This window comes from Sorex araneus, chromosome 1 (assembly GCF_027595985.1).
Source record: "Sorex araneus isolate mSorAra2 chromosome 1, mSorAra2.pri, whole genome shotgun sequence".
Classification (NCBI taxonomy): Eukaryota; Metazoa; Chordata; class Mammalia; order Eulipotyphla; family Soricidae; genus Sorex; species Sorex araneus.
In genome coordinates this window covers 376,828,037-376,853,548 of record NC_073302.1, presented here as the reverse complement: position 1 = coordinate 376,853,548, position 25,512 = coordinate 376,828,037, and the positions used below count along the sequence as shown (strand labels likewise).

At 34.9% G+C, this 25,512-nt stretch overlaps 1 protein-coding gene across 2 annotated transcripts in view; it reads right to left on the bottom strand.

Annotated features, from left to right (window-relative positions):
- Positions 1-1,287: 1,287 nt before the first annotated feature.
- Positions 1,288-25,512, bottom strand: part of DGKB (diacylglycerol kinase beta) — a 743,388-nt gene continuing 719,163 nt past the window's right edge. For both annotated transcript variants that reach the window (XM_055124198.1, XM_055124199.1), the window contains one exon: positions 1,288-5,060. In XM_055124198.1, coding sequence (XP_054980173.1) covers positions 4,953-5,060 — 108 coding nt within the window. In that variant the 3' untranslated portion in view covers positions 1,288-4,952. The remainder of the gene's footprint in view (positions 5,061-25,512) is intronic.

Here is a 25,512-nt window from a genome sequence, read left to right as displayed (position 1 = left end):
TTTGTCAATGAAACAAGGCAATAGATAATACAGGACTTGATTTCTATATCCATGCTTTCATCCTTATTCTATATTTTCTTTTTTCTACTTTTCTCTTTCATAACATTCTGGTTAATTTGAAACACCATTTACATATTTGACTTCTCTAGACACTCTTTTGAATTCCTCCAGTCAATTTGATGAGAGAGACAGAGGCAGAGACAGAGACAGAAAGAGAGAGAAAGAGAGAGAAAGAGAAGAAAGGAGGAAGAGGAGGAAGAGAAGAAGAAGAAGAAGAAGAAGAAGAAGAAGAAGAAGAAGAAGAAGAAGAAGAAGAAGAAGAAGAAGAAGAAGAAGAAGAAGAAGAAGAAGAAGAAGAAGAAGAAGAGGAGGAGGAGGAGGAGGAGGAGGAGGAGGAGGAAGAAGAGGAAGAGGAAGAAAAAGAGGAAACTGAGGTAGAGGGTGGGCGTGATGGGAGGGAACCTGGGGACCCTAGTGCTGGAAAATATATGCTGTTGGAGGGATGGGTGTTGGAAGACTGTTTGACTGAAATCCTATCATGAATGGCTTTGCAATGCTCAAAAAAATTACTTTGTTTTTGTTTCTTGGGCCTCACCCAGCAATACACAGGGGTTACTCCAGCACTCAGGAATTACTTCTGGTGGTGCTCAGGGGACCATATGGGATGCTGGGAATCGAATCTGGGTAGGCCACATGCAAGACAAATGCCCTACGAGCTGTATTATCACTCCAGCCCCTAAAAAATGAATTTAAAAAACACCCAAAATATGTTGATGAACTTATTCAACTCTTCCAATGGGTAGAAGATATTTAGAGAAGAGTGGAATGGTACAGAAGCAAAAATCAAAAAACTTTATTTGTTGCAGCTTCCTCATGAAATATCTTGAATATAGCCAGTGTCCATAATATATTTGCTGAAACCTGTTTTGTGAAATAAAATTAGAGAGTAGTTTCATCTAAAGAATTCAATGTATGTCTGCACAGAATCCTGGTATACTCTTTATTCCAGTCCCATGTTCTACCCACAAGTTTCTGTCTTTCCTGGAAGCTCAGAAATTGCTGAAATAATGTTCAAAGCAGCAATATGGGCTCCTAAAGTACCACAAAATAGAAAGGTTACGTTTTAATAACACAAAAGTTAGTTCCAAAACAGCCAGACTTCTTCATTCCTGACAAAATCCTGGATGTCTGGCCCAGTATCCCCTGAAAACATTCACTGGGGCAGACTGGTTATAAATTTGTATAAAGACAAAATGAGACACTAACAGCAGTAATGAAGGACACAGCTTGGTGGTTAACATTTTTATTTCAAAAACAAGATATTGTATATAACACTTTCTGAGAAAATAATTAAGATACTGTAATTTCAATGAATTTTGTTTTTAAACAAAAAAAGATGTACAGAATCTTTCAAATGTGAATTTATCCAAACTATTTTGATACAATGTAATTTAAATGGGAGATTCAAAGGGTGACTTTTGCCTTTCACAAAATAAAAGCTACTTTGCAGGTTTTTGTTTACTTATAGATTTGCTTAGATTTTACAGCCTTCAAAATATTTTATGAGGGCTTAAACTTTTCAATTATCAATATGTATGCTGTATTTGAATAATTCTTTTCATGTACCATAAAAAGTACATTTTGCTTTATATAACCAATGAAAAACAGACTTTGACACAAAAAAGGAATGGAGCCATTTGAACATTATTTTTCTGTTTCAAGTAAATAACAACCGAGATTCAAAATAGACTCTTCCTTGTAAATTTCAATTGCTTCCCATCTTTCTACAAACGTAAAAAGAACAAATGCAGAAACTTATATGTGATTCATTAACTCATATTGAATTTAAATTTCTGCCTGCAGTAGATTACGGTCAACATGTGAATATTTTTCTTCGACTATAACATCATAATCTATTTTAAAAGAAAGACTTTTAAAATGTTAATTTTTAATTTTGTACAATCTGTTGCCTTCACAAAAAGTTAACCAGCACTTTTTGCATCAACTACAAGTGGTATACACAAGTGGAAAAATAAATTTTTACCCTTTACACTTTCTGGTCCAACATAGATACTTCCAATCTTATTAGCAGCATAATTATTTAGGATTATTCTGGAACTTATTTCTGTTAATACCAGAAATAGCAGTGAGTAAATTCCCAGTGTATGACAACATTTAACCAAGTATTTATGTCCTGATCCTTTTTCCTCTGACACACGTAGGCCCCAGGGTTAATTTTTACATAAGTGCTTTAGTCACTTAAAACATTATAACTTTGAGTACTATATTTAAAAGAGGTGGACTAGACTATGAAAACACTGACACACATATAAAAAAATGTATCTTGGAAAACTCACACTCATTATTTAATATTTTAATATAACATAGAACTTTAGGTTTATAATTTTTCTTAAAATATATATCCTTCACCTGAAGCTGTCACAAAAATGAATGAGAATATCTTCTCTGATTTCATAATGAGCAAAATAAGTTCTTAGAAACTACTTTCCAAACCCTAATAGTAGTGCACTTTCAGGGCAAGCATGCCAATCTCTTAAAAAAAATGAGCTGGGCAAGTAAAATTTTATTCCTATTTGAATATTTATTATTGGAACCAAGGAGGCAAACTGAAAGAAACTGTGGGTAATTACGATTATCATTAATTATAGTTATACTGCTACAGTGAAGTGAAGCTGCATCCTATTATTTTAATTACTGAAGTCATATTGGAGGGTTGTTTAATTTGCCTCATTCCACTGTCTATTCAACAGATTTCCAGTGCACAGATTGTTAAGAATGATTCACAAACTGTTGCTGCCTTCAAACTATATACTATAGAAGGAAGCCAAGAAATAATAGCATGTTGTTACTGAAGATAAAATAATTTGTGGCTTCAGAATATGTCTCTGACACAAAGCCTGCCTGCCCATTTTATAAAATTTTGTCAATTTATGTGAAAATATTTATTACCTGTAACTATAGATACATAAAAATTAATGTGAGTTATGTAACATTATGAGAATAATGCATTAGTTGCAGCTTTGATATTTCTTTTGTTCTTGATTACTGTTTCGCCAAATAACCATTTTATAAAAATTATTATACCAGTGCAAGTAATTGCACTACATTTGAAATTATAATGATAATTTTCATGGGAATGCTAAATTATGTCTTAATTTTCTTCAAAAGTTTTTATTTTCAAAACAATCAAACATAGTGTTTATTAATATTTACCATGTAATGTTCCCGAAACACTAAAAGAATATGTTTTCTACATGATCTTCATTTTTAACACTCTGCTTGAGAGTAGCTACTGATATAACAGCATTGTTTTTTAAACCAAAGAATGAAAATTACAGTAATTTTATTTGAAATCCATAAATTCATGCACAAGATTGTGTTTAACAGAATCACTAAGTGCTATTTGTTATTTGAAGATGAATGAATCGATAGAAAAACAGAGCTGATAAATCATTAGTACTTTAATGCAGAGTGGAGAGATAAACTAATAAATCATGCATTCTAAGCACTTGTTTTCCTTACGGCATGTTTGAAAACATAAAACATGCAATGATGAGATGTAGGTCAATAGTAAATGAACAATCCCCAAACTGCTCAGAACAGCATTTCATTTTATATCATAGGTTTAATGATACACTAAGAAAAGTATTTTCCATAATTCTTTAAACAATCAAAAATCTAACCAGTCCATATCTTAAACAATGAACTAGGCCATTATTTTCAAATAAACGATTGAAATGACATAGAGACAGGTGTGGGCTGGGTGAAGTAGAGGGGGCTAATTGCATGCATGATGTGCTTCAATGAGCTTGGTATTGTTACAAATCTCAATTTATACTAGAAAGAACTGATACATACTTTATCATGTGTACTTAACCAATCCATTAAAAATCATGGACATCTATATTTATAAATGACCAAAAAAGCAAGAAATCAGCTATTGAGCTTTGATTGTGTTTCATGGCCTATTGTCTGTGAAAGGTAAGAACTTTAATTATAATTAATGGGTAATCCACTCTCCGCATTTCAGCCATCACCAAATTAATCATGAGAACTATATTTTTTCTCCACAATTATTAGTTAATTATGCATTAACCCATTTCTTTCAAAACATCTTTCTCTGAATCTTTGGTGGGAAACACAGTTTGTTAGGCACATGGTTTAAAACAGCTATTTGGTTACTCGTGTGATTATGAATTTTCCTCTAGATTCACATGCAAAATGGAATAGGTTTGGCATATTATCACACTTTTCATGTTTTCACTTATTCCTGCAATTATAAACAAAACTAACCAAATGAAAAACCACTTTCTATTATTCAGCACAAGAAAAGTTTATACCTGATATTTTAAATTCCACTCAGAAGCATTAAAGTGTTGAAGAAAAACTATTTAGATATAGCAAAGTACCATAGAACAACTAATTAATAAAGTATTTCAGTTGAAAATTTCTCCTCAAGTGATAGGTCAAAGATCACAGATAGACTAATTCTAAAAGGGAAAAATATAGCAACCTGTTTTCATGACCACCATCACATTACCAATTTCTGCTTACTGATAATAATCACATTGAGATTCCTGTTTTTCATGATATTTCCTTTTTGACATATCATAAACTTTTCTCACAAGTTTGTAGTGGAGTTGGAGGAGAAATAGGCAGGAGACATAAAAATCTATGAGAGTGCATGCAACAAAAATATGCAGTATCACTTCATATAAACTTCTGATTTCTTCATGCAAAGATGCCTATAAAATGATACAATTTTTCCTCTAATAGTCAAATTTTATATTAGATCAGTAACAAAAAAATGTTAAACCAATCCCATGACTTTGCATGAACAGGAGACTTAAAATGGTTCAAGGATGTCCAACATACATGGTCCATGGCCTAATTTTGCTAATTAGACCTCTAGGAATGAAATGATACAGGGATTATTCCTTGCTTCGGTTTCTTGTTCTTTTGACAAGGGAGCAGAACAACCCAGTTTTGGGAGGAGGGCCCATCAGCATTGGGGCTTGGTTCTTGTGTGTAATTTTTATCTAGAGCAAAAGAAAAAAGAATAGAAGTTATCTCCAGGTACAATACCAATTTTTGGAAATCTCTGTTGAATTTAATAATATTTTAATGAGTTACTGATATATTATAAATATAAAATATACTATTATTTTACTCCAATTTCTCTTATTTCAAAAAATATTTTAGGAAATAAGTCTGCATTTATGCCATAGTTTACTGCTCAGTGTACTGACAATAAAAAATTAACCCAATCACTTTTTAATATCATGTTACCTCTAACTTCACTTCTACTAATGCCTTAACACTCCTTATTTAGGCTAGAGAATTGCCTAGCAAAATTTATTGACCATTAGTTATATATTATTTATTCAAGCAGGAAAGGATCTACCATTATTGTATTCAGAATCCAAGTTATAGCCCAACATCAAAGTACACTTGGTATCAAGGCGAGCTTTATTTATCTTCCTAATCAGATTGTTTCTCTCTTTCAACATGAACTGCAAGGCTTAATTTCAAAACAATCATTAGGAATAAGAGTCAAAAGTTAACATGAATGAAAGGTCAGAAATGATGAACTATCTATCTAATTGGTTAATTAATTGGTAATAGAATAGAATCAAATATTGAAAAGTCTGCTTAAAACACTTTGAGAGACTGTTCTAAAGCTACTCGTTTTGATTTCTTTTATATAAAACTACGAATCACCTTAAATGAGACAACCTTAAAGTAGATTATGTCTGCAATTTTCTCTAATTCAAGTCTAAATTAGAGGAGACATTTTATGAATATATGCTATGCTCAAAGCTAATTGAAAGCAATTATCAAAGTGGCATTTTGTCTGTGACTTTAAGATACATTGTAAGATAATAAATGATTCTCATTATGTAATAAAAAGGTCACATCGTGCCTTTGGGCTAGTGACGCTAAGAGTTTTTCAAAAGCAATCTGAGACATTTTCTTTAGAGAACTGCGACTAATACAAGAACCATCGCTTATTAAATATCAGTTGTCACCTGCACAGCACACGCATCAGAGATGAGTATTTCTTTCAAAAAGAAACACCACCTCATTAAAAGCTGCAAAAATATATCTCTTAAAGTGCATACCTGACATTTTCAAATTCAAATGAATATCCTTCACTTGTCATTCACTAATAGCAATGAAACCAATAAAAAAAGGAAGCTAAGTCACGTGGACAGGGTCATTAAAATTGGCACTGCAGCTTTTGAGAACTGGTGATTTACTTTAGAGTCTAGAAAGGAGTATGTCGAAAACCCTGGAAAATGAGCAACTTTAACTTGGTTGGAATCAAGTTATTCTGGGAAGACTTGGCATTCTTCTCTTTATTGTAAAAAATAAATTGCACCTGTGAAACACCACCAGGTTAAAATAGCCCGAAATGCTAGGGATTTCTGGTTTTAATTTTATTTATTTATTTTGATTTTTTGTCCATACCTAGAGGTTCTCAGGGCTTACACCTGGCTTTGAGTTCAGGGATCACTTCTGATGGTGCTCAGTGGACTATATGGAATACCAGGGACCCTACCTGGGCTGGCAAATCCTGTACCTGCTATACAATTGCTCTCCACTGCCCCTGCTTCCCCTCATCTCCGCCGGCCCCTATTTTTCAAAATTTTTTTAAATTTTTTAATTAGTGAGTCACAGTGAGGGTACAGTTACAGATTCAAACATTTCGTGCTTGTTTTTCTGTCATGCAGTGTTCAGGAGCCCATCCCTCCACCAGTGTCCATTCTCCACCACTAATGAACCCAGTATCCCTCCCACCCCCCAATCCCATCCCCCCAACCCCACCCCGCCTCTGTGGCAGGGCATTCCAATTTGTTCTCTCTCTCTCTCCTTTTGGGTGTTGTGGTCTGCAATAGGGGTATTAAGTGCGCCAGCCCGGCCCATATTTTTAAACATCTTATTTGAATTATTTTATAATTGGGAAATCCATAGCTGGGCAATTAAGATGCCATACAGCACCTACCCATGGAAAGGTCTCCAGCAGGTTCCTTCTAAGAATTCAGCATCTTCTGCAGCTGATTGCGTAAATTCCTTTGAATTCTAACTTCGGACAAATCTAATACAGTATCATTGATAGATTTATTTATCCCAAATTTGACTGGGCTACTACTATGTTTCAGGTACTGTACCAGGAGTATTTAATTAAAAAAAATTCTGCAATACATGTTACCATGAATTTGCTGCTGAGTAAGAAAAAGAAATTTAAAAGCATAATTGACAGAGTAAGAAAAAGAAATTTAAAAGCATAATTGACAGTGTCATAGATACTAAAATAGTGGGCAAAAGAGAATAACACTCTTTTTCAGTGCTGAGAATAAAAATGATTTTTTTTTTTACATGAACATGCCATTTAGGGAGCAGGGACAATAGTCCAGCAGGGAGAGCACTTGGGTGTTTGACTTGCACACAGCTAACACAGGTTTGATCCCTGGCATAAAAAAGGTTCTCCAAGAATGGTGAGGAGTAATTCCTGAGTGCAGAGCCAGCAGTAACCCTTGAGCATCTCTGATATGACCCGAAAAGCCATAAAAAAAGAAAAAAAGCCATTTAGAAATGAGTATCCAGGGAAGCAGTTATTTCATATTACTTGTACGGTTACCTGAAGTTCAGATAGAACATTGACCACTAAAGATATCTTACTCACAGTTGAGTGACTAATTCTTTAGAAATACCTCTAGCGGGTATACTAAGACATTTTGGGAAATAACATTTATTAAAAAATTATTGTTGCTAGGCACTTTTTGAACTGCACAAGAAGAAAACACCCAACCCCATCAGAAAATGGGGTGAAGACATGAACAAAAACTTTCTCAAAGAAGAAATCTGAGTGACCAAAAAGCACATGAAAAAATGCTCTTCATCACTAAACATCAGGGAGATGCAGATCAAAACAACAATGAGATATCATCTCATACCACAGAGACTGGCCCACATCTGAAAGAACAAAAGCTACTGGTGTTGGCACGGATGTGGGGAGAAAGAAACTCTCCTTCACTGCTGGTGGGAATGCCACTGGTTTAGCCCTGTTGGAAAACAGTATGGACACTTCTCAAAAATTTAGAAGTTGAGCTCCCATTTGACCCAACAATACCACTTCTGGGAATATATCCCAGAGATGGAAAAAAAGTATAGTAGAAATGACATCTGCACTCGTATATTCATTGCAGCACTGTTTACAATAGCGAGAATCTGGAAAAAAACAGAGTGACCGAGAACAGATGACTGGTTACAGAAACTTTGGTACATCTACACACTGGAATATTATGCAGCTGTTAGAAAAGATGAAGTCATGAAATTTGCTTATAAATGGATAGACATGGAAAGTATCATGTTAAGTGAAATGAGTCAGAAAGAGAGGGACAGACATAGAAAGATTGCACTCATCTGTGCAACATAAAGTAACAGAATGGGAGACTAACACCCAAGAATAGTAGAGATAAATACCAGCAGGTTATCCAAATGGTTTGGAAGCTGGCCTCACATGCTGGGGGAAGGAAAGCTCACATAGGGAAGAAAACACCAGATAAAGGATGTTCTAAGGATCCTCCTGGTATGGGAGATATGTGCTGAAAGTAGACTATAGACCAAACATGATGGCCACTCAATACCTCTATTGCAGATCACAACACTCAAAAGGAGAGAGAGAAAACAAAAGGGAATGCCCTGCCACAGAGGGGAAGTATGGGGGGGGGATAGAGAGGGGATGGTGGAGGGATATTGGGATTTTTGGTGGTGGAATATGGGCACTGGTGGAGTGATAGGTACTCCATCGTTATGTGACTGGAATGCAAACACGAAAGTTTATAACTCTGTTATTGTACCACTAATATAAAAATTATTGTTGTCAAAAGTTAAGAAGAAATATATCATTCTAGTCACTTTATAAGCTTAGCTCTAGTTTAGACATGGCATTGCTAAAATACCAGAAATTATTATGCATGAAACTTTGTTTGATCTTTGTGTTTTTTGGTTACTTGAATTTTGTTTGGTCATGACTATCTTCATGGGAATTTCTTCTTTGAAAAAAAAACATCAATTACTATTCTTTCAGAAAGTAGCACAACACCGCATTTAGTTCTTTTGACATAATGGACCTTTATTCCATGATAATAACTAAAATTAAGTTATAGTTCATAGTCTCTAAGCAGAATAATGGGCAGTCCTAGTTAAAATTTTCTATGTAAACACATATTCTTGATTATTTTAGTCATTCAAATGGTAAAAGTAAAGAACTCTTTTTTAAATATAATATTTATAAAATATTATAAACATAGTATTTATAAAATATTAATAGAATATAAAACATAATGTAATATTTATAAAAGATTTTAAAATAATATTTTTATTTGTTGTTCATGGAAATAAAAATTTGCTTCCTTCTCTTAAGATAATATGAAAACCATCACTCATGAATCTCAAGTACATGTAATGATTTGTTTCATTGGATAAATTAAAAGTCTTTGCTTATAAGAGTGGAAGCAAAAATGATAATGCTGTATTAAGGATGAGAATAATTCCTGACTGGCTGTTGTCGTCACAGAATGTTCAGGTGTAAATTTCACAAAGCTGAGGAGACTTAAGTGCAATTTTACATTCAAATAGCTTGTTTGTGGGAAAATTTGTTAAGAGGCTTACAAAAACCTTAGATTAATGTCTCAGACATCCTGTTTGTAAACATTTGACATTGTTGACTTTTTATATTTGTGAGTTACTGTTATCACTTAGAAAAACAACAGTAAGTAGTAGATATTAGGAAACATGTATGTTAGGTTTCAATAATCTAAACTAAGCATTTAAACTAAACATTTGAGTGCTTCTATGTTTAAAGGCAAGGTAGTTCTTTGCTGTTTTCAGTCCACTAATATTTATTGAGCATTGGCTATGAATAGGGCATTATTGCAGCCTGAATTTCATTGGATTGAAAAAGAATTTGAAATTATAATCATGAGACTAGTTGTGGACAATTGTAAACAGTGATGATGGAGATCTTAGAAGTTGGAATGGTTGCATGAAGGCAGAAATATCACCAAAAAATGCAAAATTAATATTGGTAGCAAAAGAATGTGTTCTCTGTATGTCTATAGTCTTTATGTCTATCATCTACTTCTTAAGCAAGCAACAGTAGCAAAAAGCTCTCCTACTTTCCCATCATTCTAATTCTACCATCCTATTTAAAAGTAATATTGAGTTATTTAAAAAGCTAAACATAGGAATTTTATTTGTATTAAATTTTAAAATCTTGGGGCCGGAGCGGTAGCACAGCAGGTAGGGCGTTTGTCTTGCACGCGGCCGACCCGGGTTCGATCCCCGGCATCCCATATTATGGTCCCCCGAGCACCGCCAGGAGTAATTCTTGAGTGCAAAGCCAGGAGTAACCCCTGAGTATCGCCGGGTGTGACCCAAAAAGCAAAAAAAAAAAAAAAAAAATTTAAAATCTTTATTGTGAAATAAAAATGCACACTTAAAAATCAGATCAAGGATTACATGACAAAGTCTCTTGTTTCTCTCACACTGCCAGGTTCATATTATGATAACTGGGCCTCATAACTCTGACAGTCAAACTAGTAACAGGGGTAAGAGAGAGAGAACAGAGGGTAAGGTGCTTGCCTTGCACGTAACCAACTTTGGTTTGATCTCTGACACATTTAGGCCCCTGAGCACTACCAGAAGTGATTCCTGAGTACCACAGCACCATGGGAGCTCAACAAAACAAAACAAAACAAAACAAGAAAAAAAAAAGCAGACTAATAATAAAAGAACATTCTATTTTGACCCTTGCAATGTCCCAAACATTATGCCAAGTGCTTCAGACACCTTTTTACCTGCTTCACCTTCCCATGTTTTTGGCATTACTTCCATAAGAATCTACTATCAGAAACCAGAAAAGTATTTTACTGGCTATTGAAGTGTGATGTTTTGTTTTTAGGATAGCAAACTTATCTGCTCTCTAGAGACTGTCTTTAACAGCGATTTAACAGTGAGGGGTCAGAGGACCATCTCTGACGCATTCTACAAGCATTATGGCCCAGCTCATTGGTGTTTTATATCCTTGTCCCCAGTAGTGCAGCCTCAAACATCCCTACTACTGTTTATTACACAGAATAGTGTTCCTTCCTCTTCCTCCATTTGTCTGAATAATCAGCTCCACTCCCAGCCTTAAAGGCCTAGGTTAAGTGTTCTGATCATATTAGAACAGAGGCTGTCTAGTCTCTCTTCAAGGAAATTGGTTATCAATAGAATTATTTTCTTCACAAATGCAGTTTTGCATCTAGACCTGTCCTCTCCAAAGCCAGAACGCTGATGTTGATACTTTTATAATATAGAGCACAAATTAGGCAGTTTCTGTCAAGTGCAGTGTACCATTCAGTTGGTAAGTTAAAAAAACTGGGCTTGAGCACTGGTTCTCAGAAGTCCCAGGCAGGCACTCCTCAGCAAGTTCTATCTGTGGACTTTCCTGCTCATTATAGCCCTGGAAAACATCTTGTCTGTTTTCTGCTAATGAAGATTTGGTACCTGTTCTGCCCAGCTTAATCCACACATTGTGAAATTCCAAGTACAGGGATGAAAGAGAAGATTCTACATGTATCCTTTGGGGCCCAGGGATAACTGAGTGTGGCAAGAGAGCCTAATTTGGAAGTGTGAGTGAGGTGATGATTTTGACCATTGTTGCAACCTACATGTACCAAGCATGGCAGCTCAACTCTTTGGGCCTCTGGTGCTACAATAGTGTGTGATTTCTGATGCTGGTGTGTGTGAGTCCCACAACTAATGTATCAAAACCCTAGGTGAGCAAGACAATGGAGCCAGAACTAGAGCCACGAGTACTATGACCTGTCATCACATGTGTGAGCATCACAGTGATTCCAGGCAAGTTCTACACAACTGGAATATGTGTGCACATACAACTAAAGTTTTCACATCAACCCTCGGTGAGCACTTGTGCAAGCAAAGCCATTGGAGTTTGAACTCTAGAGAAGCACTGTGGTTTTGAAAGGGTGATGCTCTGGGAACACCACAACCAAGTATCTAAGCACCACAAGGAAGCATGTTCTTGGGGTCTGGACACTGCAACTATGAGAGGAAGGAAAGAAGGACTAATGTCCTTCCTAGGTAAGAGAAAAGACATCAGTAAAAGTGTTACATTAACAAGATGTTGTTTTTCAAAACAATTCATGTTCAAAGACAACCGAGAACCATCTTCAACCTCCACCAGAAAAGTTAAAAATTTTATATTAATCAATATATTGATTAAATACAAGGGTAAGATGGATCTATTTTCAGTTATAAAATGATCAAGAGGAGTTACTCTCTATAGTTCGTAAGTTACAGTTGAGGGAATTCACCATCAAATAAATAAGCAAAGAGAGATTAAAACTATGGAACATCATACTGGAAGCCAGTAGGTGTTTTCCTAAACTTTTCTTATCAGAGGATCCAGCAATTTCAGTCTTCATTGTTTCTCAAAAATAGCTGAGCATGTATATCGACGCAAAACTTTACACTATAATCTTTATGCCAGCTTTAATCATAATCAGGGCTAGAGATGTAGTAGCACTGTTTGTCATCCCATTGTTCATCGATTTGCTCAAGCGGGCACCAGTAACGTCTCCATTGTGAGACTTGTTACTGTTTTTGGCATATTGAATATGCCACAGGTAGCTTGCCAGGCTCTGCTGTATGGACGGGATACTCTTGGTAGCTTGCCAGGCTCTCTGTAGGGGCAAGGAGAGATAGCATGGGGGTTAAGGTGCTTGGCTTGCATGCGCTGGGTCCTCAGCACTGCACACAGTCCGCTGAGCACTGCAGGGATGATTCCTACTGACAGAGCCAAGAGTAAGGTTTGAGCACAGCCAGGTGTGGCCCCCAAGTAAAGCAAAACAAAGAGGGAAGTGAAAATAATGGATTGATACGGCAGAGTTTTAAAACAAGTGAATGGGTATCAGATGGTAGGTTAATAGACAAATTCAGAAATTTAAAGAAACAGAGTAGATTTTCACTGGGGCAATAGTGAAGGCAATGGAGTAGAGTATTCAGGGATCAATCTGTAGGCCCAGATAGTTGACTAGTAGGAAAGTGGAAGGTTCTAATATGACTTCCACTGTATTCTCTTTGTTTTGTATATGCATGTTGATATTTTTTATAGAATGAGAGAACTTTGTGGCAGGGGAAAGAGCCACAACTTAGAAAAACTCAGTGTTGAGTACCATATTCTTATGGAGATTTTGTATCCTCAAATGAATATGTAAACCATCAGAGAGTACAAATTTGGATGTAATGGATCTATAATATCATTCATCATTTGAGAAGATACTACTGAAGGACAATGTGCAAAACAAAATTATAGATATTAAACTGAATAATCAGGAAACACTAACATTTAAGAGTGAACCAGGAGAACCTATATTGCAAACCTTAATGCACAAAATTAGAGGGAGGCTGGGGGTAGAGGGTGGGGTTCTGGGGGATGATGGGAGGGAAATGGGAGACATTGGTGTCGGGTAATGTACACTGATGGAGGAATGGGTGTTGGATCATTGTATGACTGAAACCCAGTCATGAACAGCTTTGTCTATCTCACGGATATTCAATAAAAAATTAAAAAGGAATAGTAAGGTGAAGTTCATGCCTGCTTCAGTCAGCTTAATCAGTGGCTGAATAAATGGCAGGGACTGAATAAATGAATAAATACATTAAAAATAATAAGAGTGAACCAGGAGAAGGATATCCTATGAAGTAATGTGAGTACAAGTAGCCAGAAGCAGGAGTAAAAATGGAAAGAAGCACCTTCATGTAAACATTTCCAAGTGGTCTTCAGGGTAGTTCATTCCTCTTCCGTTAATTAGGGTCAAACTCTCAAATTACAATGTTACTGGGTACCTCAGTCCGTCATTATGCTTTGCCTACAAGTGATACGAGCCATTAAACTTTTTATAGTAATTCAAAAACTAGAAAAGTTATATTTGAGATTTACTTATTATAGGATTTTTAATTACTGTCATATAATTCAGGAGTTGGCACGCATTTGTTTTAAAGGTAAGTGGGACTATATGGCAAATATACTAGGCTGTGAGCTATAGATCTCTGTTAAGTTTGCCACTGTAACACAAATGCTACAGAAACTATATGAAAATAAGCTAATTTTGCTATCTTCTAGTAAATCTTTGTGTATGGAAATAAATATTTTTTTTAAATTTTGACATTGCAAAATTATATTCACTTTTTGATATTTTAATCATTAAAAAAGGTAAAAACAAAACAAAACTCAACTCATTGGCTATAAAAAAAAAAGGCATCTGTCCAGATTTTACCTAATGGTCGAAACTTGCAAATTCCTGAAGCAATTACAGTTCAATATGAAAATTCAAGTAAAAATTTATGGTTTAGAATGTGGAATATACTTATTTTAACTTAAAGTAATAAGTTAACAGTTAAAAATAGACAAAAGTGGAGAAATTTTATATTGAATATCTTTCTACACTGACAAAATGTCATAATGTAGAATTAATTCTGTTAAATATCCTAGCTTCCCAATTTTGTAATATATTAACTGATCCAATTTGACTTAAATATACAATCTTTTAAAATGATTCATATTGCTTGCCACTAGGGTGGGCTTAATAAAATTGATTTTCTTTAAAGTACTTCAGCAGGTAGCATTTTCTTTAAAAATATTCTCCTTGTATCTAGCCAAGAATTTTCTTTCCCTACTTATTATTAGCCACTTTCAGAATTTATTACTTTTGGATTTATTCAACTACCTTAAAAATGAATGGGATTCTGAGAGCAAAATAAATGCTATAAAATGTCTGTAGGGAAAGCTTAATTTAACAATTATCTGGAACATTAAAAGTTACCTAGCTACATTCTGGAATAAGATCATATCCTTCAAATAACGGAAACAATTTTGAATTCATGTGTGTAGCCGAGCCATATGACAGCGGGAATAAAGTGTATGCTAAATTTTTCAGGTCCATAACTGCCAAAAAGCTAAGCAATGAAACATAACAATTTCTAAAATCCCCTTGCCAGCTTCTTTATGCTTCCAGTCATTATTTTCTGTAACGACAGTAATTTCCAAGTTTAATGTCAAAATCTTTGATCTAACATTAAAATGAGAGAAATCATTGTGAGGATCTACAATAAAATATTTTTAAAATGGGCTTGAGAGTTTTATTTGCTGATGAAATTTGCAGAAATATTATACAAGTATGATAATTAGAGAAGAGAAACTTTTTGCTAAGGATGGTGTTGACAGAGCAGAGTAATACCTGAACTTGAAATCTCTTTTAAGATAAAAATTTTGTTTTCCTTTCTTGAACATTTTGTAATGGAAAAATTGATTACCAGAGATTTAAGAAAAAATACCCTTTTTAATCCTTTTTTATAATTTCCATAGTTCTACAAAAAATTATACTTACCCTACAACTTTAACTTATAAACTAGTTTCTTAGGATTGCTCCAAATCTTTGACTGTATGAAATCATACAAAAAACTATGAAACAATTCATAAGAAGTCCTTTGCTTGTCATAATATTCACAGCTAGGAATCTATTTTTCTTAATGAATAGCATTTTATATACACTTGCTGTGTAGCCTTTTTACTCAGTAAAGCAGTTCAGACCATGACCTCAGGACATGAGGCAGTAATTCCAGGCCCAGTTTCACCATTAGGTAAAGACTTTAGATTTTGCAGCCAGTGTCTGATCACTAAAGGAGAGACACAGTAACTCCTACTTTACACTACCATTACAAGCACCAAATGCGCCTATGCATGTCACATCTGTGCTAATGAGACTGATTATTTTTAGTGTAATTTTCTTTAGTTGAGTGGAAAACACATTTTTCCTCAACCTTCTACCTGAGGAAAGATTTTATGGGTCCTGTAGGTGACACCAGAATATAGTGCATGATGGCCAGTTCTTTTTTTTTTTTTCCAGAATAGACCAGAAGTTTCATGTTAGCATTTTACCAACAAGCCAGGCTCCACTTCTACGTAAAAATAAAAGACTAGAAAAAATTTCCGCCCAGGGATATTTATTCACTGTCACTGACACTGTCATCCCGTTGCCCATCGATTAGCTCGAGCGGGCACCAGTAACGTCTCCATTGTGAGACTTGTTCCTGTTTTTAGCATACTGAATATGCCACAGGTAGCTTGCCAGGCTCTGCCGTGGGGGTGAGATACTCTCGGTAGCTTGCTGGGCTCTCCGAGAGGGGCGGAGGAATCGAACCCATGTTGGCCATGTTGGCCGTGTGCAAGGCAAACACCCTACCCTAGCCATAAAAATATTACTGATCATACAGAATGATAGTTGCCATTCCTAATAATGGATTTAGCATATTCAATGCAAGCATAATTTAGGTGAAATAATTTATACAAATGAGAAAAAGAAGCCATTTCCCAGATACTCCAGTTCCAAGGAATTGCTTCATCATTTGTTACACTGTTTACATTAGGTGTCTAAATTGCTCTGGGGTGTTTATTATCTCTTACATTTAGTGTTCTATTCAGTTTGATCAATTTTAGCCTCAAATATTTCCTTGCTCTCTAATTGCCAACAAAACCCCTTCATCCACCCCCACCCACAATTTTTGGTTGTTCTAATAACACTTTTATTAGATCAGAATGATTACAGAAATCTTTCCTAATCCATTCCTTACTCAGAAAGATCTTACTATCAAACAAGGTTAAATAACCAGATCTGATCACATCACCTTTTAAACTCTTTTGTCCCACGTAAGTCTTCCACTTAAGCTAGAACTGCTTCCAATATACTTTGTACTCCTCCTGTTCCTATAACCACTGAATTGTCTGTCTTGGCCTACATTTCTTTCTTTCCATTTATGCACATCACGTTAGAATCAGATTTTATACCTATTATTTCAGATTCTTAATGCACATCAGATTCCCTCCTATCCATGCTGATCCACCTACAAGGAATGCACTTCGTATTTGTTTGTTTGGGGGCTGAATCTGGCAGTACTCATATCTTATTCCTGGCTTTTACTCACGGATTACTCCTGGCAGTACTCGGGGTGTTAAATATTAAAGCAGGGTCTATGGTGTATAAGACAAGCACCTTAACCCTTTCCTATCTCTCCAGTCAGTGCACTTTCTATCTTTTACATTTACTAATATGTTCCTCTTTCTTCAGTTCTATTTTGAGTTTCATTGAAAGACTTCCTAGACTTTCTTTAACAAAATGAAACACCGTTATTATACTTTCTTCTAACTTAGTACCCAGTTTATATTACCAAGACTCTTCCATTCAAATCCCTTATATCATTATTAAAATTTTAAATTTTATGTTCTGAGTAATGTATTCCTATATTAATTTTAGAGATCATGTCTTTTCTCTCCATTGCAATACTCTAGGACAATATATAGACATTGTCATAGAGAAGGAATTCAATAATCATTTGTTGAAAGAACATAGAAATGAATCAGACATTATTATTATTTTTTTTTGGTTTTTGGGTCACACCCAGCGATGCACAGGGGTTACTCCTGGCTCTTCACTCAGGAATTACCCCTGGCGGTTCTCAGGGGACCATATGGGATGTTGGGATTAGAACCCGGGTCGGCCGCGTGCAAGGCAAACGCCCTACCCGCTGTGCTATCGCTCCAGCCCCGAATCAGACATTCTTGACCTTGTTTGGATAAATAAGTTTAGTCTCTTCTTAATATTTTATCTATTATTTTAAAATCATGCTAGTATTTTGTTCACTCCACTGAATTCTCACAAATAAGACAGTGTAATATCTTAAAATTCTTTAAGTTTCATAAACCTACTCAGTACATATTTAAGAAAATAAAAATAAATCAGAAATTAAATTTTGAAGTAGATATAAAAATTGGTCCCCTTGAGAGCTGCAAACTAAATACTGTTAAGTACATAAAATTTTATCGCATTTAGCAAACTTAACAATACTGAATGACATTAGTGGAAATCCACCAAGTGTATACTTACATAATTTGTGTATTTCTCATTTAAATTTCCCCTAATTGTTTTTGAACATTATGCCCAAGTTAGCCTGGAGCACCTATCAAATAATGTAAGGCAGGGCTATCTTTTAGTTGACATCCTTTTCAAACTGAAGCAAATGATGAATTTTGGTTCTAATATAAAGAATAAGTGAACAATTCAGGTTTATTTCATGATATTTAAATAGACTATTGATTTAAATGTAAGTCTACTTGCATAGGATATTTAGAAGTTTTAAAATATAAAATGGTAAGAAAAATTCTTTAAAAATATTTTTGTACAAAATGCAATCAAATCTAATCAGTTTGGCATTAATTAAGCTCTAATAATGTACTTCAGTATCTCTTCTAAGTAGTGTGATCCGTTTCCCCTTCTTCCAGGTCGATTTGTGCACATTATGGTGTCATCATAATTTTAAAACATACTGAGAAAATGACAGAGCTGCAAAATTAAAATAAATGATTAATGATATTTTTTTCATGTTTTGTACTAATAGGTATTACTGAGCCTTTAAATTAATATAGCTGTCAAACTCAGTGGTGTTACAGACCCAGCAATGAACCAAAATGGAAATTATACATTCTACAGACACCTAAAGATGACACTTTGGAATATTTTAAATTTTAATTAGTAGGTGCAATTGTTTTCTTCCCCATAACCACAGCAAATTAATTGGAAATTAGTCATAACCAATCCTTTTTTTTGTAATCTGAAATGAAGAGATTGGTGCTTTACAACCTAACATGTTTGGGGGCCAGAAAGCACACATGCAGTAAATTGCATTGTCAATTACAAAAACAACAACTGTTGTGAAATTAAGAAAAATTATGCACAGGTAAACAAAACTAATTAATGCATAAGTAACAGGGGAGCACACAAAATAATGCTCAACTTAACACTAATGTGCCAGTCTTTGGAAAAAATAAAGGCTTAGCAATGCAAATTTATTCAAGAATATTTACCAATGAAGTCTTAGGTAAAAGGGTGCTTTTATAGTTTCTGTTTTATTTAACTGCTTTTGAAGTATCACTACCATTCACACCTTAAAAAATGTACCCACTGGAGCAGCAGGCTGATTATTCAAATATGTTTCAATGTAGAAAAAATTGTTGATTTTCAATTCCCCCAAATATCAAGATTTAGATTCAATAAATAACAAATGGTGGTATTTCTTTAAGATTTAGTCTTATGCTATATTTAAATGTTAGGAGAAACGCAATGTTCAGACAAACCAAGAAAATGTTTACTTATCTACATGTATCTGCTAAAAGTGTTTCTATGGATAATTTATGGGTAATTCTTTTGTTTTCATCACTAAAATACATGGGTTATTCTTTTGCTTTAATCACTAAAACAACCCATAACTTATCCATAGAGATAACACATACATGGTGATGAAAGCAAAAGATTGTTCTTCTAAAGGAGGGCATTGGAGCAGTTCAAGTTTTCTTGGCAATGGTAAATCTAGTTAAAGTGTCAAGTGTCAATAGCTGTATAATATTTGATGAGAAAAGTAACAATCTTAAGTTTCAAAACAAGATTAATATGTCTAGAAGAAATCAATCAGCCTGGATGCATTATAATTATTTAATATTTAAGTTAATGCATTCAATACAAATGACTTGTGGATTTAAGAGTTAGGTATGCAATGACTTTCACAGTTCTAGATAGCCTTTCTTTTTTTATATAATTATTAAAATGTTAAATATTATGGTTAGTGTTCATCCCTATGTGAGTTTCTGTATGAATAATCCAAAGAACTCACTGTTACATCATAAGAACTTACGGCTATATTTCATTTTATTTTTTTCAGTAGGGGCCACAAGTAACAATGCTGGGGTGGGGTCAAGTGCGGTGGTACTCAGCCTCCAGGAAGTGCTAGAGACTGAACCCAGGGCATCGGACATGCTCAGCCTACACTCTCTCACTCAAGCTCTTTTCCTGATCCCACTTCTACTTTTATTTTTAAGACTTTAGGGTTTAATTCTTCCATCCCTCTCAAAGAGCCCGGCAAGCTACCGATAGTATCTCGCCATCACAGCAGAGCCTGGCAAGCCAACTGTTGTGTATTCAATATGCCAAAAACAGTAACAAGTTTCACAATGGAGACATTACTGGTGCCTGCTGGAGCAAATTGATGAACAGCGGACAACAGTGCTACAGTCAACTCTTGAAAATATGTCCAATTTTATTGCATTATAAAATAATAGGAGGTTATTTCTTTACCTCGTATGATTGAGAATAAAAAGGTAGTAAATGGAAACAAAAGCAAAATCTTATCATATGCTATTAAGGCATTAGGAAGCATTGTTCTAGCCAAAATTTTCTTTAAAAATATTTATTGTATAATTAATAATCAAGAGAAATTATTAATTTCTAATTATAGCCCTGTGAAAAACAGCAAGCCATATGATACCATTAATACTAATGGTACATCATATCCTATTCATATTTATAAGTGCTACACTTTTTCCTACTGAAATAATAAAATGTTCATGTTAAATGGTATTGCAAAGTAAAAGTGGTTTTCATATTATTCAACTTCTCCACTGAGTTTAAACCTTCACTAAAATAATCTCTTAAAATATCTTATTTTGCTACTCAGGTGTAAATGTACTATAATAGGGCTTAATGTGGTTAAAGGTGATGGGGAGTTAGAAAAAATAAATTAAAAATCCCTACTTATTGGTGTGGCCATCTGCTTTATATGAGTGCTTTTTCCCCCCCCTCAGTACTATGTATTAGAATAAGCTTCAGAAACTTTATGACTTCTTCTTCTGTGAATAGTTTTATCTTCTGACAAACAAGTTTAGTAAAAAGATGACAAAATTCAGAATAAGGAAATAAGCTAGGGGCCAGAGATAGTACAGTCTCACATGCAGTCTGTCATGCATACAGCTGACCCCAGTTCAAACCCTACCACTACATATGTTCCCCCAGACACAGTATATCTGGGGTGCTCAGGAAGTGATCCCTGAGCACAGAATTTATGGTAAGACCTGGGCACTGCAAGATCTGACCCCATAGCAAACTAAGAAACGATTTAAGAATGTTTCCAATTTCGTAATTGTTTCTTTTCCTTAACAAGCAGACTCTAATTCTTAACTCTTCACCATCATCTGAAAACCTCCTACCTCATCACACAATTACTTGCCATAGTCAGAGGATGAATTATTAGTAGCCTAGAGAAATATCTGTCTTCACTTTAATCTTATTGGATGATTGTTTTCATTTAAACAATGAAGGAAATGTCGCAACTGCTTATCACACAGGGCACAAGTAGGGAAAAACATTAATGAAGTATTTTTTCAAGTTAAATGATTTAAGACTTAAGATTTAATGTATTTCTCACGTTTTTTTTTGCTTTTGCTTTTTTTTTTAGTATTTTTGTAAGGAAGATGGAAATGGGAAATATACTGTGAAAACCTCAAGCTGGCAGATAAGTACTTCTGGCTAATAATGTGCCAACCTGATGAGGAGGATTCAAGCAGATCCCAAAATAGTCAGAGACAGCAAAATCAAAGGAGGGTGATGATGTTTCAGTTCTAATTAAACGGGATTAAGCCCATTCCACTCTGCCTTTCCATTCTCTTTCTCTGCAACTGTAAACTCCGTAGAGAATGCATGAAATATATGTCTAAATAGAGGATACTAAAAAACAAATGATAGGAAAACTGGGGAAGAAAACCAGAACACGAAGTACCACAAACTAATGATTTGATCACTGCTTTTCTCCCACCTTAATATTTCCTACCCAGAACATAAAAGTCATCTGAATCTCTTGTACACCAAGTACACAAAGGAGCATTCGAAGAATATTTGTTGGTTTGGTTCATGGAACAGTAAAGGAGAACCCACAGGTTAGAGTGAGTGGTCAAAAAATCCTGCTTTATTTCTTCAGTCCATCCTCTTCCAACAGCCAAGTCTCCAGCATTATATATATCCTGGCATTTCCATAAGAATTGTAGGTGTCTATATCTTCAAAGAAGTAAAGGCCTTCTCTTTGCAAAATGAAACTATGATTCTAAAAGTATGCTCAAATGTCAGATTTTATTTTATTTTATTTTTGCTTAAAAAAACCAAATAAATAACATAGTCTATTCCCTTACCACTGGGACCTAGATGTACTTGCCATATATAGAAGTACATGGTAGAGCATAGAAATGAATATCTTGGATATTTTCTGAGGGTGTGAGTACCTGGTATATCACAGAACATTGGGAAAATCCTTGCTTGAAGGATTTTCAAGACAGCTGTTCTTTGCAGCTATGGTTTGTCTAAATTTGAACTGAATATGTACTGATTTAGCTTCATGAAGCACACTGACAATTTAGAGAACTGAACTAAGGTGTAGACTACCAATTGGGGCCAGATAGTTCTGTGGATCTTGTACCTGTAGAATCTATCTGCATAACACTGCAAACTGAAAACAGAACCATAGTTGGAACCATAATTCACAGAAAAAAGATCAGCATTTGTAATATGAACATAACTGGCTCAATTAGCAACACCAAAAGAACAAATGAAGCTTAGAAGAATAACAATATCTAGAACCTCTAATTAGTGATAAATGTAATATAATATAGGCACAGGTTTATTTTCAGTGATGTACATGTAAAACTTAGATAATAAACTGTCATTACTATTATTTAATAAACATTTTGGGGAATAGGATCCTGCTGAGTTACTTCAAAGTTTTGCTTGGCCAGCACAAGTTTGTAAATTCAAATCCTTGTGCTTCCTGCGCCTGCTGAGATATTCTCTGGATGAGGAAAAAATAAAATAATTTTAAAAAACTTTAAAATTTTAAATCATTTCAGGATATCATCTAATTAAAAAATATGACAATGTAGAAAAATCTTTAACAAAACAAAACCTCCCACAAAACTATGAAAGGGAAAGATAGCTAATGATGCAAACCAGAGATGATGCACAAGTTGGTATTATCAAACAAGCCTTTTGCAGCAGATACTATAATCACATACTTGTACACTCTAATCATTTTCTAAACAGTAATGTGAGACACTATGGAGATGAAAGAAAAGATAAGAGACTATTGGCTAAGGAATGGAAGACATTTTAAAAAGGAATAATTGAAAATCTTGCAATAATAAACCATATTTTAAAAATACAATTACTAAAATAAAAATCAACTGGATAATCTCAAACAGAGAATGAATGTAATAGGTGAAAAACCCAAGTATAGATGAACAGATACACTTTAATGTTAACCTTAGAAAGAACAAAAATAAAGGGAACAATAACAGAGATTTGGAGATCTGTAAGAAAATATAACATTTTCAGAGTTAGAGAAGAAGAAATACATGATGTTTGAAACAATATTTGAACAATGGCTGAAAATATCCCTATTGTGAAAAAAAAAAACCAAAACACAACTAACAACAACAAGAACAACAACAAAACACACACACAAAAAAAACTACAACCCATAATACTACAGACTTTAAAGCTTAGAAAATAAAGCATAATGATCTCAAAAAATCCATGCCCAGATTCATCAAACTCAAATTACTTAAAAATACATACAAAAAATGGACTTACAAAGTCATGATAAAAATAATGTATTACACATTGTGGAATGATACTTTAATTGACTTATAGATTTCTCATAAGATAACATACTATGCAAAGGACATGATGTCAGGTATGAAGGTGGATTAAAGAAGACTCTTAAGATGCTTACAATTAAGTCTGAAGAGGCGGACACATACACATATAGTTAAAGTATGAGGCTGTGCATTGGGATGCCATTAAGAAGATATCAACAGAGAGTCACAGGAGTACAAAGGATAGGCAAATATTTCAGACAGATGGGGAGTTATAAAGGCTTCATGAGGAAATTGCTGCTAAGCCCGAAATTGAAGGAAGGGATTTTACTCTATTTTTAGTGTATATGTATTTATATTCTATCACCTTCCAAATTTTTTTTGAAATATATAGATATATATATACATCTATATATTCCAAACCAGAGTATAATTAACTTGGAATGAGTAAAAGGGATGAAAGGAAAACATATCAAAACAAAAAACCATAGGTAGGATTAGATGAAAGAAATGTAAATCATGGGTCCTAGAGATTTCTGGAAGAAACTAGAGTTGCTTGAAGATGAAGGAGTTTATTTTTAAATTACAAAATGGGGAGGGGCTGGAGCGATAGCACAGCAGGTAGGGCATTTGCCTTGCACGTGGCCAACATGGGTTCGATTCCTCCGTCCCTCTCAGAGACCCCAGCAAGCTACCAAGATTATCCCGCCCACACGGCAGAGCCTAGCAAGCAACTCATGGCATATTTGATATGCCAAAAACAGTAACAACAAGTCTCACAATGGAGACGTTACTGGTGCCCGCTTGACCAAATCCATGAATAAAAGGAAGACAGTGACAATGATGCCAAAATGGGGAGTGAGAATTTTAGGCAAAACTTTTTATTGAGTCTGAGGAGAAACCGCTTTGAAAAGTGGTACTATAAAGTATGATAGGCTACTATCAACCGTGGGAGAATCATTTAATTCATGCCAAGGACTTGGAAGAGTTTCTCTGTGAAAGCTGGCACTGAACTTTGAGACCAGGAAGTTATACGATCATAGTTGTATTATCCAGTATTATTTCTGACCACAATGGTTTTAGCTATGTGGGGAAGTAAAAAATAATGTATTTAATAAAATAAAAATATGAATCATATAAAAGTAATTTAATAACTGTATCACTGCCATCCTGTTGCTTATCGATTTGCCCTGACCCTGAACGCAACAGGGACAAATGGAAACATTACTGATGCCCGCTCGAGCAAAAATAATTTAATACTGTTATAAATGAGGATGTAATTGATTTTTAATGTTTGCAACACATTAAGTCTCTGAGGAATTACAAGAGTGAGGCAGCTAAACATTGTACTTAAGAAAAAGGCATTCGAGCCTGCTGACTGTTCTGTTTCCTATTGTCTGGCCTTGGGCAAGTAGCTTGATTTATCAGACTTCAGCTTTTGTCTTTTTTTAAAACATAATGATATGAGGGTTATGACCACTATACTGACTTATTAATATATTTTGGGTTAGACAACTAACAAACAGAAGCTTATTGAATAGATATTGATAAATGTCTAACAATATATCAGGGTTTGTATGATGATATCTTTTAAACATATGTGGGACATATGCCGCCGCCAAGATATGATCCCTGCAGCTGCACGAGCGTGACTCTAGATGCCAGCTAAATTTTTTGGCATGGGCAGCTCCTCGCAGAATGTCTCCAGACTGAGAACTAAGCCGCGGCCCCATGCCCGCCCAGGAGGGGAAAGGTATTTCTCTCTCTTTCTCTCTCTCCCTCTCTCTCTCTCTCTCTCTCTCTCTCTCTCTTTCTCTCTCTCTCTCTCTCTCTCTCTCGCCTCTTCCTTGCTGGGGGTGAAGGGCGTGGTGACCGCCATACTATGACGACCACAG